The sequence below is a fragment of the Nipponia nippon genome, unplaced genomic scaffold, assembly GCF_047370975.1.
Source record: "Nipponia nippon isolate SJK-2023a ecotype South Korea unplaced genomic scaffold, ASM4737097v1 scaffold_4, whole genome shotgun sequence".
Lineage (NCBI taxonomy): Eukaryota > Metazoa > Chordata > Aves > Pelecaniformes > Threskiornithidae > Nipponia > Nipponia nippon.
The window spans coordinates 70,229,920-70,246,536 of NW_028262358.1; the positions used below are offsets into that span (position 1 = coordinate 70,229,920).

General features: G+C 35.4%; 1 protein-coding gene across 5 annotated transcripts in view; it reads left to right on the plus strand.

Annotated features, from left to right (window-relative positions):
- Window positions 1-16,617, plus strand: part of TBC1D32 (TBC1 domain family member 32) — an 87,024-nt gene that overhangs the window by 63,823 nt on the left and 6,584 nt on the right. For all 5 annotated transcript variants that reach the window (XR_015708787.1, XM_087776708.1, XM_087776710.1 and 2 more), the window contains 4 exons: window positions 3,687-3,770; window positions 13,445-13,514; window positions 14,332-14,447; window positions 15,406-15,560. Coding sequence is in view for 4 of the 5 variants with exons in the window: in XM_087776708.1 (XP_087632834.1) it covers window positions 3,687-3,770; window positions 13,445-13,514; window positions 14,332-14,447; window positions 15,406-15,560 (425 nt within the window). In the remaining variant the exon portion in view is untranslated. The remainder of the gene's footprint in view (window positions 1-3,686; window positions 3,771-13,444; window positions 13,515-14,331; window positions 14,448-15,405; window positions 15,561-16,617) is intronic.

Genomic DNA, 16,617 nt, shown 5'->3' on the forward strand with positions numbered 1-16,617 from the left:
GTCCTGTAAGCAGTGTGAGTGTATGAGAACGTGCATGCATGTGTGTGAAGACATGACATTTGATTAGGATTTGAAAGGCATTAATAAAGAAGATACTTCTATATTGGTATAAGATATGCAACCTTCATCTCTAATGGAAGCACTGTCAGAATTTTTATTATCTAGTTTTCTTCCTTTCAAAGAAAATGCAGGTTGTTCCTTTGCCATTTCAATGTACAATAATTGAAAATCTCTCCCATTATCTTAGGAATTCAAGAAAGTCCTCCTTATTGTTGCCATTAAGAAGGGAATTGCCAACTGTGTTTTTCATAGCTTTATTAAACTGAAGTATGGTTGATGGAGTTGAAAATTTCTGACACTGCTCTTACAAAGAAGTCAGCTGTCCAGGGTTTTCACTCTTGAATTTTTAGCCTCTAACACAAGCCAAGCAGGACTACTGTTAACTCTTGAGAAAGTTCTTTTTCTTTTAAACTCCTCTGAAGCATCTGTGAGTTGGTATAGAATATGATCCAGTAACACTAGTTACATTAGAGGATCTAAAAAAATCTGATGCTTTTCACAGTTTTTGACCTTTTTGGCTTAAACTTTTCAGAGTAGGAATTAGATAACCTCTCATGGTGGTTACCTATTAAAGCAGTTTTAATCACATGAATTTTTTTAATCAGTGTTCTTATGCAGTTTAGAAGCCATTTCGATTACCTTCCTTTTGTACATTAGTTCTTCAACAACAAAAAAACCACCATCCTGCAGGAATTCAGCTGTTTTATGAGCATACTCAACTATGTTGCAATCATTTAGGGAATTTTAAAACCCTTTCATTTATTTCGTATATGATTACACACTTCTAAATTAAAATTTTCTTTATTTTGGATGTGTGGATTAAATTTGAATGAGGAAATTGCCAGTCTCTTAAAAACTTCAATGTTAATACAGCCAAGTTTCCATAATTTACGAAAATTAACATTTTCATTGAGTTGGTAGGCCACAATACTAATCTCTATCTGTGCACATAACGTCTGCATGAGAATGTGGGCTTTTACAACAGTAGCAGCTGTACTATACAAGGAACTTTCCTAAATTTCTTTTGTCTGCTTTTCCAGTTAAATGAAAAATCACTGAGCCAGTTTCCATCTTTATAAAGATTTTCAGGGAGTGTCCACATGGCAGCTAAATGATTTAGTATTAAAAGACAAAAATTAAAATAACTACTTGTCATTTCACATGGACGTTCTTTTGGAAGAGACAGTGTCCTGTGAAAACCCTCTATTTGTGTATTAACCAAATTTGTTTTGATAAACTCTGATGAGTGTCTTCCTCTCTCAAACTTGGTTAAAAGCTTTTCAAAGATCCTGATAGGCACTTAGATAAATACTTTCAAATGGTGGAAATCAATTTAGTGCTTGAGTTTCAAAACATTGCTTAGCAGTTGAGCTGTCACTTCTCCCATTAACTCAAGCACTGAACTGAAATATTTGACTGCTAGGTCAAGCGTGTGGATGCCTTCCAACAAAAAGGGAAGAAACGTACAATGTTCTGACTTGGTTTTAAATTTTCTGAATTATGTGGTATTTTAGTCTTCTTAACATAGTTCCTTTTTGTTACTATCGTATGGCATATTTGAGTAATCACAATACTAATAGTCATAGAGTAAACATCTGGCTAGTCAGAAATTTTAAGTTTAATTTCTGCTTTTTGCTACCTACAGTTCCAGGTATAGACACCTTTTCTGATTTTACACAAATATTTATTATATTGTTTGTGGACCAAATTCCACTAAGCACATTAGTGAAGATTAGTGAGATTGTTTATTCTGTTTATTCTCACAAAACTAATAAACTGTTACTCTTTATAAAATAAGTAGCTTTTTGCTAGCCCCATGTGGTTTATTAACCATGATTAAAAATAGCTATATTATGTTTAATTAGCAGTTTCTTCTCTCCATAAAAATGCATAAGAATATAAATTACACATGCAATTCTTTTGCTTTGATTTAGTAGTCCTTTGCAATGGAAAATGAATTTTGTTACTGTTGGAGTTGGCTACTCTAACTGTAAATCCGTGTTTAGCTGTTGTAGTGAAACTTCTTTTCCTCTTTGCCCTACACATCAACATAGTATTACCAAAACTCAACCTTTTAAAAACTTCTTCTGGACTCATTCAATGTAAATGAATTTCTGTAAATGTTTTAGACAACTAATCAAAGAAAAAAATAATGATTTAATGTCAGTATGTTAGCTTAAAATGGTTGGAAGAGTTAATTGTCTTTATGATATCTTTTTCTTCATTATTTTTCTCGTATAACAAGCATCAGACTGTGGGTGGAGGTTTCGTCTTCCTCCTCACGCACGAAAGACCTTGCACTGCAGTCTCCTGTGTTAGTTTTCTTGTCAGCAAGGCTAGTTCAAGAGTTTTTCTAGCTTTCTCCATTGCCACCTCCACCACAGATTGTTATGCCTTACTTGTGCTGCTACAACTGTTTGTACAGCTATCTGCTAAAATGATGTAATGGAATTATTCCGTCTAAAACCAGCAAAACCACCTGTGGGTGCATGGAGTTATGTGCACAAATGGGGGACCAGGGGTTGAAGCTTCAGTGCTATTAAATTGAGGTGCTGCCAAGGGAATGGTAACATGCGGTCTTAAAACAGGAAATCCCATGGGTAGCAGCACTCGTTACTCTCTAAATATACTTCCTTGCTTTGCATTATTGTGAAAAGAAGGTTATATCGCGATTCTTTAAATCCTGTTTATCATGACGAGCAGCTGTTTTAGGATAGGATTTACTTATAAAAAACGTTCATTGTTACTATCTTACATTCTTAATATGGCTTATCTCCACACAGCATGCATAAAGGCTTCCTTGTATCCTTTGTTTAAACCCGTAAAGTGGCAGTGTGCTCAGTTGCAGTAGCCTCAAACTTGCAGAACTGAGGAATCAGGAACAGTTTTTGTTAATGGTTTGTCATTGAAAAGTCTCGCAAACATCCTGTTAAGGTGGGAGATACGATTTCCTACATAGTGACCAGATGTCAGCATCTGACTTATCTACGCAGTATCTGCAAACTCAAAGTTCCATGGCAAGAACTGAATAAAAACATTATGGTCATCATAAAATACAGAATTTCCCAAAGGAAATTCTCCTATTGCTTAGTTTTAAATGAGTAATTTTTCTCTTGTGATGGCATAGGTGGTTTTATATATATATTTTTTTTTTTAACAGCCCTTAAAACTTCATTTACTCTTGTTAGCATCATTTTGGGGAGGTGCGGGGGTTTTTTGTTGTGTGGGGATTTTGTTTTTTTTTTTTTTTTTCTTTCCTGTCTACATACACAGACAAATGTGGTAAGATATTGTAGTTTAATTATAGTTAATTTTCATTTCATACTGAAACCGTGTAACAAATTCTGAAGTAATCCTTGGAGGATATAAAGATAATATGGGATTCTCTTTCCATTTCCACTGAATATGTTCTCAGTAAAGCTATTAAAATTTAATTTAAGTTAGGAATGGTGTTAGGAATGCAAAAGCGCAATGCATGCTTTGAATTGTTCCCCCATAAAAACATGAATAAACATGCAGGAATTCAAATAGCTTTAGTTTCTCACATATCGTCATTTTGTTAGGTAATGTAGTTCCACATTTTGTTCATTGCCTCTAATGTTTTAATGGCTTTTTACTTTTTGCAGTTTTGGCAGAATTAATTGAAAAGTTCGTGTCACATCTTTCTGAAAGCCGATTGGATTGTTATTTCAGCACAGGAAACTATAAAGGTCAGTTTCCTTATAATTTATTGCCATGCAGACTCTTCATATTTAAATTACTTTCCTTTTAAATCTGTAGCATTTTGGGGGTTGTTTAAAATGTTCTTTAACAGCTCAGAAATTCATTACTTAACTGGTGGGAAATACCTCACTTTGGAGCAAAAGATGATGTGCTTGAGTAAACAGTACAGATAATTATTGGCAATGGGCTTTCACATTTCTCTATGTGTAATGGAAAGATGGAAATGCACAACAGGTGAGGGTATGATTCAAAGTATTTGTTGACACCTATTACAGAATGATTTGCAAAGCTGGTGGTATAAACATTTAAGATGGTGTAAGCAATGTCTCACCTTTTGAAAGACCCGTAACACATAATGAACCCAAAGGTATGCAATTTATATTGCATTAAAGGGTATATATTAAAGACCTGCTATTGTTGGCAGAGTAATCTGAATGTTAGTTTTGTACAGATGTCGTGCTTACAGCCAAGAACAAAGGATGAATGATAAAGTTAATTTATTCTGAGTGTAAAGTAATATATTTTAATATTTTTAAAGACTTGCAAAATTAGGAGATTTAGAAGCATTGTTAATATCTGCTGGAAAATGCACTTTCATTCTTTACTATCTGTCCAGGACTTTTCTCTTAGGTTGTAGTTCAGTCATTTAGAGTACTTATGCTGCCACTAACTCTGGAGAACCAAGCCTGCTTTGGGGAGAGTCTGTTATTTATACCAATATTTTATTCTCACATCCATAAGATGCAAATAGAGTGTCCTTGGAGACTTCAGACTTGCCTTTGAAGTTTCAAAGCATAAAGCCCCTTTAGTAATTTAGAGGATCACTTTCTTTTATGTAGTGGCCTTTACCTTCTGAAAGCTTGCTAACGGAATACTCTTAATTTTATCTGAGAATCTCTCTCTTTGCTTAATGCAGAGAGTTGCTGAAGTGACAGTTCTTTCTGTCACTATTTTATTTTTCCTTAAAAGATCCTTAAAGGTTTTTTTTGTTGTCCTGCATTAGTTTGTCACTTACATTTCAACTTCTCAGGAGGCATAATGAGCAATGAAAATCTTTGTGCACTCGTAAGACTTGCTATTTACATATTTTTGACACTTCCCAATTCAAATTATGATTTTGATGGTTCCTTTAAAAGCCTACATAATGTCTTCATGACGTAAATGATTTATTTGACGCCTAGACTGCCCCTCTTGCTCCTCTCTGTACATCTCTCTTTTTAGGTTGCAGTTCAAAGTATCACACATTCTCCAACGATATGGAAGGCCCAGGTGTAGTTTTCTTTTCTGCCTTGGGGAACGCCTATCTCGCATTTATTTGGAGAACAGCATAGCCCGCAGACCTAACTTTTCAAGGTTATCCTAGTGTTTCCTGTTAGAAAAACAGGAAAACCCGCTTGGTTTGAATAAGGCAAAAACTAACGAGGAGGAACAGACATCTAACTGTGCAACCTCCAGGTGGATTCCTTGCCCAGCAAAGACAGCATCCTGCTGTTTCTTAATCATAACAGCCAAGTGCTTCTATCCAGTGTGGAAGGATTCTAATGAAGGGAAGCAGTAGTCTGTACTCTGTTCACCTAGATGTCGTGTACCTTAGTTTCCATCGACTCTTCTCAAGCTTCTGTTCAAAGCTAGGATTTAAAACACATTCAGGAAGGCTGAACCTGGATCTTCTACTTCATTGGTTTCACTGTGAACCATTGATTAGGTGGAGGTGCCAACAACACTACATTATTTATCTAAAATTTAATGCAACTTTGAAGAAACACCAGGTTTGAAAATCCTGTGACAATTGCATACGTTAATTTTTTAGAGTGGAAAATCCCAAAGAATAGGTACAGAAACAAAACAAAGAACATAGTAGAAGCCTTAATTCTTGATTTTCTTGAGCTTGACGTATTTTCTTTCCATGATAAACCAACCCAGTCTGTACGACATTCCTTTTTGTATTTTCAGAATATTTTTTTCATTCAGTCTTATACAGGCCCTATTAGACGTTACTTCTGGATAAGTTTACCTGTTCAGTTCTCAAATAAAAGCTCCAAAATTTAAAGAGTTGGCTGATGAACAATTCTCATTTGCAAATGCTTTTGATATTCCATGTGCTTTAATGAAGACAAGCTTAGAAATGGGAGAGTGAGAAGCCTTCTCAAGGACAGTCAGTAGTCTGGTGGTAAGAAACTTATGTGAAATGTAGGCAGTGGGCTGGTGTTGTCTTAATGCTTTCTTTCCCTGTCAGCAACACCATTATCACAGATTCTTTTTGTGAAGAGTTCTCCAGTCCAGGGAAAGAGTGTTGCTCAGGCAAACAGCATATGTTTTATCGAGGGTTTCTTTTAAGTTTTATAGGAAAACAGTTACTAAAATTTTGTAGCACCTTTTTCAGACAGGTGTAGCAATGACTGTTGTCCGGGGAAGCTAGTTTAGACCAATAAATTCATGCTGATTGACATGAAAGTGAAACAAACATCTGGCTCTAAAATTGAATCTATGATCGTACTCCACTCTGGAACAGTAGAAGGGCTTATTGTAAGAATCACTTGTATAGCTAAATTTACATTCATTTCAGGTTCTTTTTTACATGATAAAACATGCAGTGTGGCATTCCTATGAAGACAGGGAGTGCGCTTTGAGAACCCAAGTCTGTATTACGCTTCCTATGTTTGTACAGAAGGGAGAAACAAAACATGCTCAGATCTTTATCAGACCTTATTTACTTAAAATTAGGCTTCTTAATGATTGAATAATGATCGATCAGATTTGTATACATTTCCCAGGGTTTTCTGCTAATGTGTATGAAGGGTTGGAATTTCTCCAAGGAGAACAATTAATTATTGAACACCATGTTATTTCACAGTATCTTTTCCATATACGTATGTGCAAGCACTATCTAAACTAAACTCTAAGACCACTGTTACAGTAGAGACATTTTTCTGAATTAGGTAAAGCTAATGAGTTGTTAGAAGGTAAAGTATATTCCAGATACATTTTTCTAGCTGAACATCTAAGTAAGCCAAACATGCACTTGGCAATTCCATGTGTCCACCATTCTCTTGAATAAATTTGTGTCTGAGGAACTGAAAAACAGTTTCTAATAGTTGTTTAATTTTAATGAAGAGAAGCCACAATTTTCATGAAAGTGGATTCAGTACAATGCATAGATATTCAGTGTTTATCGTGTTTCTTGAAATGAGAAATTGATTATCTTAAAAAATGACAGCTTTCTAAACCCGTAGGTAGTTATAATTAGAATAACACAGTCATCCATCTGCTGTGGAATCCCTCAGGATTTCAGTCTATCATAAAATTTGCAAATATGGAAAAATCAAATTAGTTTGGGTTGTTATCATTTTCAAGATAAGAGAGAAGGAAAAATATCTGATAAACCACTATGCAGTGTTTAATTATAAACAGTAACACAAATCTTACTTGAAGTTTACTTTCTGCTAGCAGCAATGATACTGCTGTGATATGGATTCAGATGAGTAAAATAACATGCAATATGTATGTTAAATGTTAATGAACTCTGTCTATCCCCTTTCCCAGAATTAATACTTTCTAGTTTGCTTTTATTTTTCTTTCTTCTTTAAAAAAAAAACAAAAACAAAACCATTGAAAACCAATGATGATGTCTAGCTGTAGTAGGCAATAGGATGGCAAGAAAATGAAATTTGCTATAGTAGTAAAATAGGCATTACACGTTAGGGATATGAAATTCCTAAAATAGCCACTTGCTCTTCCTGTTAGCAAATTCCAGTTCATTGCAACTTAAATGCTTTGTGCAAATGTATTGGTTTTCTCAATGTTCCAGCAAACCCATTTCTGAAAGAATCCCACTTGCAGGGTTATATGTTGGTGTCTGGACTTCTTAATTGATCTCTGCGATGTGTTGCAGACTGCCCAAACTTGGGAATGCTAAGACCTTTCAGGATCAACTGGTTTTTTTGGTTGCTCTGGTTGTGCAGCTGACCTTGCAGATGAGTTCTCTATTTCTACCAGACTTTGTCTCTGAAACAGCTCTGCCATGTACTGTCAAAGGGACAGAACCTCAGGCATTTCAGGTCTTGGCCGTAAAACTCAAATGTCACGGTGTGTTCCTTCTCTAGATGAGGCTTAGTTCTCTGGCTGAACAAAATCTCATAGGAACTTTCTGCCATTTAATGAGCTCTTAATCTTCTAAGGGTCAGGTGGATTGGGTAATGAACTGAGAAATTTTAAAAATGCCAATGGGAATCTGTCAGTATAGAGCTGATCAGAAGGAGCAGCAAATGAGAAATACAGGACTACAACCCCAAATTGGGCTGAAAGGGAAGGAGAAGGAAGGGCATTCTTCCCTTCTTCCTGCATCATTTGATGAATGCCCTTATTTAAAGATGGGTGCCCACTTTAAAGATGCTGTTAGCAAAAAGCATTTTGCCCTTTGCCAGTTTCTATGTAATTGGACGGAAAATGTGGTTCATTCTTACTGATGTTGCTGCCAAAAATAGAGTATTTGTGAAACATAAAGAAGTTCTAGATATGAATATTTTGATCTTGTACTGTTATGACAAGCGTTTTGATGACGTAGCAGATACTTTCAATAGTTAAGGTGCAATTGCACATGAGATTACCTAGCTCTGATGAGAAGCCAACAACATTCTCCATCAGTTATTCTTGGATCTTGTTTACGTTGTCTCCATTCACAGTTCAAATCCAACAATAATAATACTTTTCTTTTAAATGGGATTTTTTTATAGACAATTCTGACAATGAATATGAGATTCAGACTGTCAGAAGTGCTCTAGATGAGTAGCCTCATGGAGGAGGTGATGCCATCAAAAAATGGTAGCAAAACGGCAGAAGAGAATATAGTCAGAAACGTATGACTTCTGCTCTGCCCCAACTCCAAATAATGTTTTATAATAGAAAACTTTCATAAGGACATCAGAAGGAGAGAGGATAGGTGCTAACAGAACACAAAGTTCTGTACTGACTGCTTAGGCACCTGCCCACTGACAGTGTCAACGTTTAGATACCTGTTGAAGAGTAAGTAAAAAACCTGCTTTTTTGTTAAAAAAAAAATAAAAAATTTGTGAATTCCACAATTTCAGTTTATATGGACAAAGCCAAGGATTAGAGATCTGATAGTGAACATAACTACATACGTTAAAGATTTTTGAAGCGTTTGCAGGAATTATGCAGGTGGCTCTGGCCATCATGGGATTTTCAACTGTTTGCAGCATTGTTTCTTACATGGTTCCTTTGAATCAAAAGTATTTTCCATCCATACAAAGAAAACTAATCTTTCTTACCATCACTGAAGTTAAAATTTAACATTCATTAGCATTTTGCAAAGATTATTTATATAGCCATAAAAGCATTTGGCCTGGGCACCAGGAAGTGAAAAAGCCACATCAATAACGTGAGCAACAGCTTTAGTCATTTTCTTCGCTTAACGCAAAAGGGAAGCCAGTAGTTTCTTAGGGGTAACAGCAGTTAAACAGGGAAATAAAGTAATTATTACCTAAAGACTACACAAGTTGTATGACACATGCTGTAAAGCTGTTTCAGCTTGATACCCTGTCATTTCAGTCTGAACGAGATGTAGCCCATTTTCTGACTTAAACACATAAAAGCTTCTTCATGGTAAGAGGGAAAATTAATAAGAAAGCACTCTTTCATATGAGTTGTAAAGTTGATTGAAGTCTAGCCTGATCAGGAAGAATACTACTGGACTGTGCATGCCAGTTAACTTGCTCTGAATTGTTTGTAGCTATAGATTGAGTTTAATAATAATATGTAACTGCCTTCGCAAATCATGCCTTATGGGATGTCCGTTTTTGTGCTCCTAAATGCTACAAAACATTTTGAGAAGTACTGCCCATTGAGATGCTTGAAATGGGCATGATCAGAGTTAGTACGAATGATCAGTCATGACCTTGAAGCAAGGAAACACTAAGATTGCTTAAAGAATTGCTCCCTGTCTTCCCTTCATCCTGTTCTTCCCATTCCCCCTAATCCCTTTTGGCATTAACGATTGCTCAGAGTTTTGCAGGAAGACCTGCAAGATAAAAAACACAGAAGACAATCAGCCCATTGTTTCCTATTGACATGAGAAATAAACCTTCAGATTCCTTTTCATCACTAGGTTTTGTTCTGCAATAAATAAATAAATAAAGAGAGGGCTTGTAAACAGACGTTAATCCCTGCCCCTCCCCAGCATCACCTGATTTGCATCTGGAACTATTCAGAATACACAGGACTGCTTCTCTTTAAAGATGAAGACTAGATAGGCAATGGCAGTGAAGCATGCCTTACCTAGGAATCCCAGATTTAGGCTAACTGAAGCAGGTGGGACAAGTTGCTCAATGAGCCCTCTCTGCCTTTTTTTTTTTTTTGCCCTGCTTCCTATGCTTGCTGCTCCCCCCACTCAAGAAGCAGAGGTCCTAAGTCTCTCTTTTTGGTTCTCTGCAGAACACTGAATTTGATTTAGAGGTATAAGGGTTGGAAACAAGAGGAAGATTACCAAGATTACCAAAAGAAATACTTCTTTACTGTAGGAGAAGATAATATTCTACAATTTTTCATGTGTAGAGTTCTTTTTTGTTTGTTTAAATTTATCACTGACACTTAATAGTTTACAGTCCTTGGTGTTTCAAATGAAGTATTTTCTCTTTTGAATGAACAAGATTGTGTTAAATAGTGGATTAAAAAAAGATTTGAGAGCAGGCATACCAATATGTCTTATGATTAGCTTATCTGAAGTCTCTATGGTGGGTTGCTAATATGAAGAGCTAAAAAAAATATGTATCATTTACACTTAAAAATGGTCCATACTTACCGCTGTGGGGTTTTTACACATTTTAGAATGAGAGATAAAGTCAACTTTCTATTATAATAATTTTTTTAATTGTAAATCAGCTCCTAGAGAATACTGATATCCTTCAAGTCACTGGTTTAATTTTGGCTTAATTTCTATTTTACAGTCATTTACGTTTTTAAAGAAAAAAGTGTAAAACACCTGTTCAACATATAATTTTTTATTTTATTAGGTAAATAAAAAGGAAGCTGCCAAAGCATGTTGTTCATTCCATTTAATAATAGCCACGGTGCTGTATCATGTTGTTACCTAATTCACAGTTCAGAGAGGTGTGCTGTCCATTGTTTGAGGATAAATGGCATTCCTGTTTAGAAAATTGATCTGTCGATGCCTTTTGTTATGAAACCCATTGTTTTTCAAGACAGTTAGTTATATCAGGTGTATTGATAAATATCTGTGAAATGAATTTTGTAGAAAATTAAATTCGGTCTATTAAATCAGAGGTATGAGCATTATTACAATAGTACAGTCGCAACATACTCCTCCAAGATTACTAGTCAGCTTTTTATCCATGGATTGCAATATGCAGTATTTCAATATTCCACTTATTGTTAATAACAATTTTCTAAGCTTAATGGAGCATTTAAGGTTTCTAGGTCCAGTTTTTAATCAGTGGGAAGTGGTCCTTTGTGTGTTCAAAATGACTTTATAGCTTTCTAAAGCCTAGTCTTCCCAGTCTATTAATTGGTAAAAAAAATGGAAAATCAAAACTTTTGACCCAGGACAAAGAACCACAGTTTGTGTGTTCCCGTTATGAGCTGTGGATTGGCAGCAACCTGACTGCCTACTGTACGGAGCTGTGATTGATTGTATCAAATACACTGGTGTACAAAAGCAAGAGTTTTTGCCTTGATGAGGTACTGTGTAATATAGAATTATTCAATCCAAACTCTATGTTAATTTTATCTTCTTTCACAATACAGGGGAAAATATCAAAAGGAAAACTGATAAGGAGAAAACCCTTTTCAGCAACTAAGAAATTATTACAACAGAGAAGAAAAGGCAGTGAGAATCAGTGAAATCAGTTGTGTTATTTTAATTTTAATGGGAAATAAGCATTTAGTACTTGCTGTAAACTGTTACAGAATGGAAACTGGGCGCAGATTGTGGGTTGTGATACAGCTGTTCCTCATTGCACCCTTGCTGGACTTAGATACCAGCTCCTGCATTGCCACCCACAGGAGGATCCACCTCAAAATGGAGGCAGGGCTTCCTTGTGACTTAGAGGCTGTTACACTGCTTGCCTCTCTCCGGCCATTACATATGGTCATGTCAGGACTGAATTAGCCATTAGCCATAGCCAACTCGTTCAAATTCCCCCTGGTTTCTAGGATATAAGTATGCCTCTTGCCTTCACAGTTGCACACAGGAACCTGAAAATGAATTGGCTTAGTATGGTAATTGCAGCCTGAGTAAACAGGTAACTTGAACAGGAGCTGTAAAAGGTTATGAACTGTTTCACTCATCTCTGTGGGTTTTTAACTGAAATGCCCTGTGATTTTATATATATTCTTCCAAATACTGTGTTGCCAGTATGCTATGCAAAAGATATTTGAACTTCTGTTCTTTGGGTAAAAACCCTCTCTGATGGGGGTTTGCTGTTTCAATCCCAATTCCTCTGCTGCGTTTTATTGCTTCGTTGTCAAGTGTAATTTTGCTGTATCGTTTTCTTCATGAAAATCTTGAGCAGAGTGCTTCTTTTTTGTTTTGTTTTGTTTAACTTTTCTTGCTAACCAGAGGCATTTCCTCCCTTACCTGTAAATTTTTCATCTTTAACACCTTAGTCCCCGTTTGCTTACTAGGAACATAGAGTGTTTACCTGAATGGGTAGCTGGGGAATCCTTCAGTTTGATTTCTCTATCTGTCTGAGAAGGATATAGAAAAAAATACATATCAAGTTACAGTGTGATCTGCTTAATCAGATTTTTACATTTATCACTTACATGAATATATTTTAACTTCTGCTGCCATATGTTATTGACATTTTTAACAAATTATGTCAGTTGTTAGAGGTTATTTTTAATTTATTTGTTTCATTTGTTGTTTTTTAAGTAGCACTTTGAAAGAATATATTGAAGGTTTAAGCCTTCAGCTTTGTAACTCATGATATTATTGGACTGTAATTTTTTTTTTGAGGTATAGTTATCTTAGATGGTATATGTACACGAGAGAAACAATGCCTCATTTTTAATTGCATTTAGAATTTAAATTTTGAGAAAATATTACAACAGAGATTGCCTTAATTCATGATTTATTAATTTGTCTAACTTGGATTTGTATTTTAAACAAATGCAGAAAATGGGGTATATATTACTGTGGGAAAGAACATGCATAGAAATACAGGATTTTTTAAATCCATCAGTTATAAAGTTTTCTGTGATTTGTATCAAAATAGAATTTTTGTTAATAAAGTTGGTTTTACAGCTAGGAGACTTAACACCACTGGAATGGAAGAAAGTAGGTCAGAAAATGCTACTTTGTCTGATTTCTTGGCCAGAAAGAATAAAACTCTGCTAAGAAATGGGACTTAAAAAGATGACATTTTTTTACATCGTGCTGTAAAGCTAATGATAACCATATTAACAGTGAAGATTTCCTTATAAAGAAAGTGATTTTAATCAAAAAAACAAATAGATATGAAGAATGCACGTTCTTGATGCATCCTTTGCAAACACTACTAAAGTCATTTCAAATAAGAAACAGTTCTCCAGAATTGATATTCATACATGGAAGCAGCTTTACTTCAGTATTCAGTTAAAATCATATTTATCATAATGCTTTTTAATATTTTTTCTTTTGTTTTAGCCATGGATGCAGGTGTGAAGAATGAAAGCCTTTCGCGTGTGCAGCAGCTTGGTGTTGAAATGACAGTCAGGTACATGGTATTAAAATATTTCCCTAGTGTATTTCGAGGATTTGTTTGATTTTCATGGAATGACTTTAATGATGTTTAATCCACCAACTCAATGCTTTATACCATTTAAATCTAAAGGTCACCTTTAAGAAAATGAATTCTAACTTTGAGAATGAAAAAGGTATTAGTACCTAATTAAAATATCTTTACAGATTATATAGGTTATTATCCTTTATTGTTGTAAAGGCTAATTGTAACTTGTTAGTAAGATTTACCATAAAATTACATTATCCTGAGTTATTTGTCTTTTTTTTTTTTTTCTCTCACATTACTTCTCTAAATGATTCTGTTTAGCTAAGCTTAGTTATATGCCATTTAAACATTTATTTGACTGGTAATTTGCAGAACCGTGATGAAGGAAAAGCTAATGTGTCTGTACTTCTACAGATTGTTATCTTTAGCATTAATATTTGAATTCTGATGCTAATAATTACACATACAATATACTTAGATGGAATTCTAAATAATGTATGTGAAGAAAATGAGTCGTGTGTGTTACAGTATTTGCTTCTCCCCACTACAGTCTCTAAAACTGAAAGGAATTTAGGTGAGGAATCGTAATGCTGAATAGCAGACGTTTGGTGTGTATCCTTCCTAGATAAAGCATAATAGGTTTTATTAAACCATTTATGTGTATATCTGCAACATAGTGTTTGTGATGAACAATGCTATGACAGCTTAACTTTCACAGGCCTGTTAAATATGAGTTCTTGCTTTTTAGGAATTAAAAAAAATATTTAACCTTTAAACAGTTTTGGTTGTTAACTTTTTGTGCTAGATATGGAAAACATCTAAACTTGCTAAAAGAACATGCTGAAAATGGGCTGTGCTTCGTGTTAATGAATTGTGAGAAATTTCTGAAACAGCAGCAAAGAACTGTGGTATCCTCACTTCGTATCCTTTCTTGATGGCATAAATTACATTGCCTAAAAACGCCAGTGGAATTTGAACTCTCAGTTTGGGCTATTGATGATGGTGTAGATGTGTAATATGTACTGAAAGAAAAAAAAAGGCACTTTTACTTTGAAATTTTGTTAAGTAAGTTAAAATGCACACCTAATGCACTCAAGAAAATCTTCACCCTGTTGTTCCCATACTTTGTTAAAATTGTAAGTCTCATTCATTTTTGGCATAAACTCTTTTGGAGTAGGATCACATCTTTCTGTACGTGATAAGGAGTCTGCAGCAATGCACCTTTGAGCATTAATGAGTATTTGTGGTACTCCCACAATACCGACAGTGTTAATGGTATTGCCCATGTAATGATATGTGGCTGTATCTGATCAACAGGAATGTTTTGACTACTGACTCTTTTAGATCTACTGTGGAACTTTTTTAAATAAAACAGATACCCCTTTCCAACAAGCTTTGCTATATTCTTCAGGTATTAGACTTACATATCATTATTAAAATACACTTCAGGTATATTAGTCAGAATATGCTTAATCTCTTTTTTAAAGCTTTTCTTTTACTTTGTTTTTTTCCATAATCTTCACAACTCCTGTTTTCCTCCTCCACCATTCTCCTTGTACTACAAGCACACTTGTTTTGGTGCGAGGTTTTTTGCATTTACATGGTTTTTGTTTACTTTTGTTGATTTAGCTTGACTACTTATGGACTGGAAAAAAAGTAGTGTATAGGGAAAATAGCTTAAATCATTTCTCTTAATTCAGTTTGAGAGGCAGCCGTGCCTCAAGAAGCTTCCTTCTGTGCAGCTATATTCCCCTTGTCCCATCTCTAGGAAACCAGCTCTTGCCTCTGCGTGCGTGGGGCTGGGGAGGAGGAGGGCCACCGTTCCTGCAGGGCAGCGAGGAGGAGATCTCTGCCCGAGTTCCTTAACCTTCTCACGCAGGCTGCTTGCGGGAGCGCTATGCTGGCTACGACTGGTTTGCGTCTTCTGTCTTCCTCATAATGTCAGGGGACGGGGAGAAGACACTGACATTTCTTCAGCAATTTTCATGTCTTCTTGTTTCAGCATTTCTCTGGCTACCAAGACTGCATATATCTGTAAGAATTTAAAAGCTGTTTCTTGCTGAAAGGCAACTTTGAAAGTTTCTAAAGGAGACTATCAATTTCCTTAGTTTTGGGTGGGGTTTTTTAATGCATTAAGTTTTCATTAAGGCCCTCTGACTGAATACGTGACCCTAAAAAATTCTCTCAGAGAAATATAGATTTGACATTTGCTCAAACGGCTGTTTAAAAGTAGTGAAATAACAGGTGGACTGATAGTAAAGGCAATGTTATTGAATTTTAAAGCTGGCAGTAAAACAAACTTTGTTAGTGGCATTAAATTCTGTGTGAAGGCTGCAATACTGTTGAATGACCTTTTTTTTATTACTACAGTGTGCAAGTCCATCCTTTTGATTTTTGTAGTAAAACTATCAGTTTTAAAATTTACTGAATACACTAGAATGTATTTAGTAAATTTAAAAAATTATTACTGCCCAAATACTGAATGCTTGACAGTTTTAAATTATTAGTATTTTGGATCGTTTGTAGTATAGGAAACATCATTTCCATCTTTCATTAGGGGTGATTCCATCTATTTAAAATAAAACCCTTCCAGTGTGACTTCTTTGTACATTGTCACGTTGTCTTGAATGTTTTGAACATAAACTACAAAGCAACTGTAGTCTTTACTAGAGAACTCTGGGGTATAAGAAGCACGGATTAGGTTCTGTACCTCTTCTGCATGCAAGCTTTCTGTATTAATATGAATTGGTCTGTCTTGTCACCAGAAGTGACCGTATCAGTCCACTCACAGCACTGAGTCCAGCCCTGAGGTTGTTCCAGCACAATGAAATTTGGCTCCATTGTGTAAATATAATTGTGCTGAACACCATCAGTGCTGAGAACTTCAGTGTCATCTTCCGTACAAGAACCAGCCAGCATTAGAAGCAGGCTGCTGCAGTGCTAACGTTCATTCTCAATACCTAATAATTCCATACTGATAAAACCTCTGTTCCTTGTGCTGCACTAAATAAAATTTCACTCATACCAGCCATGCATACTGCAAAGAAACGTGCACACAACTTCAAATACCATAGAAGTTCCACTCTGGCCA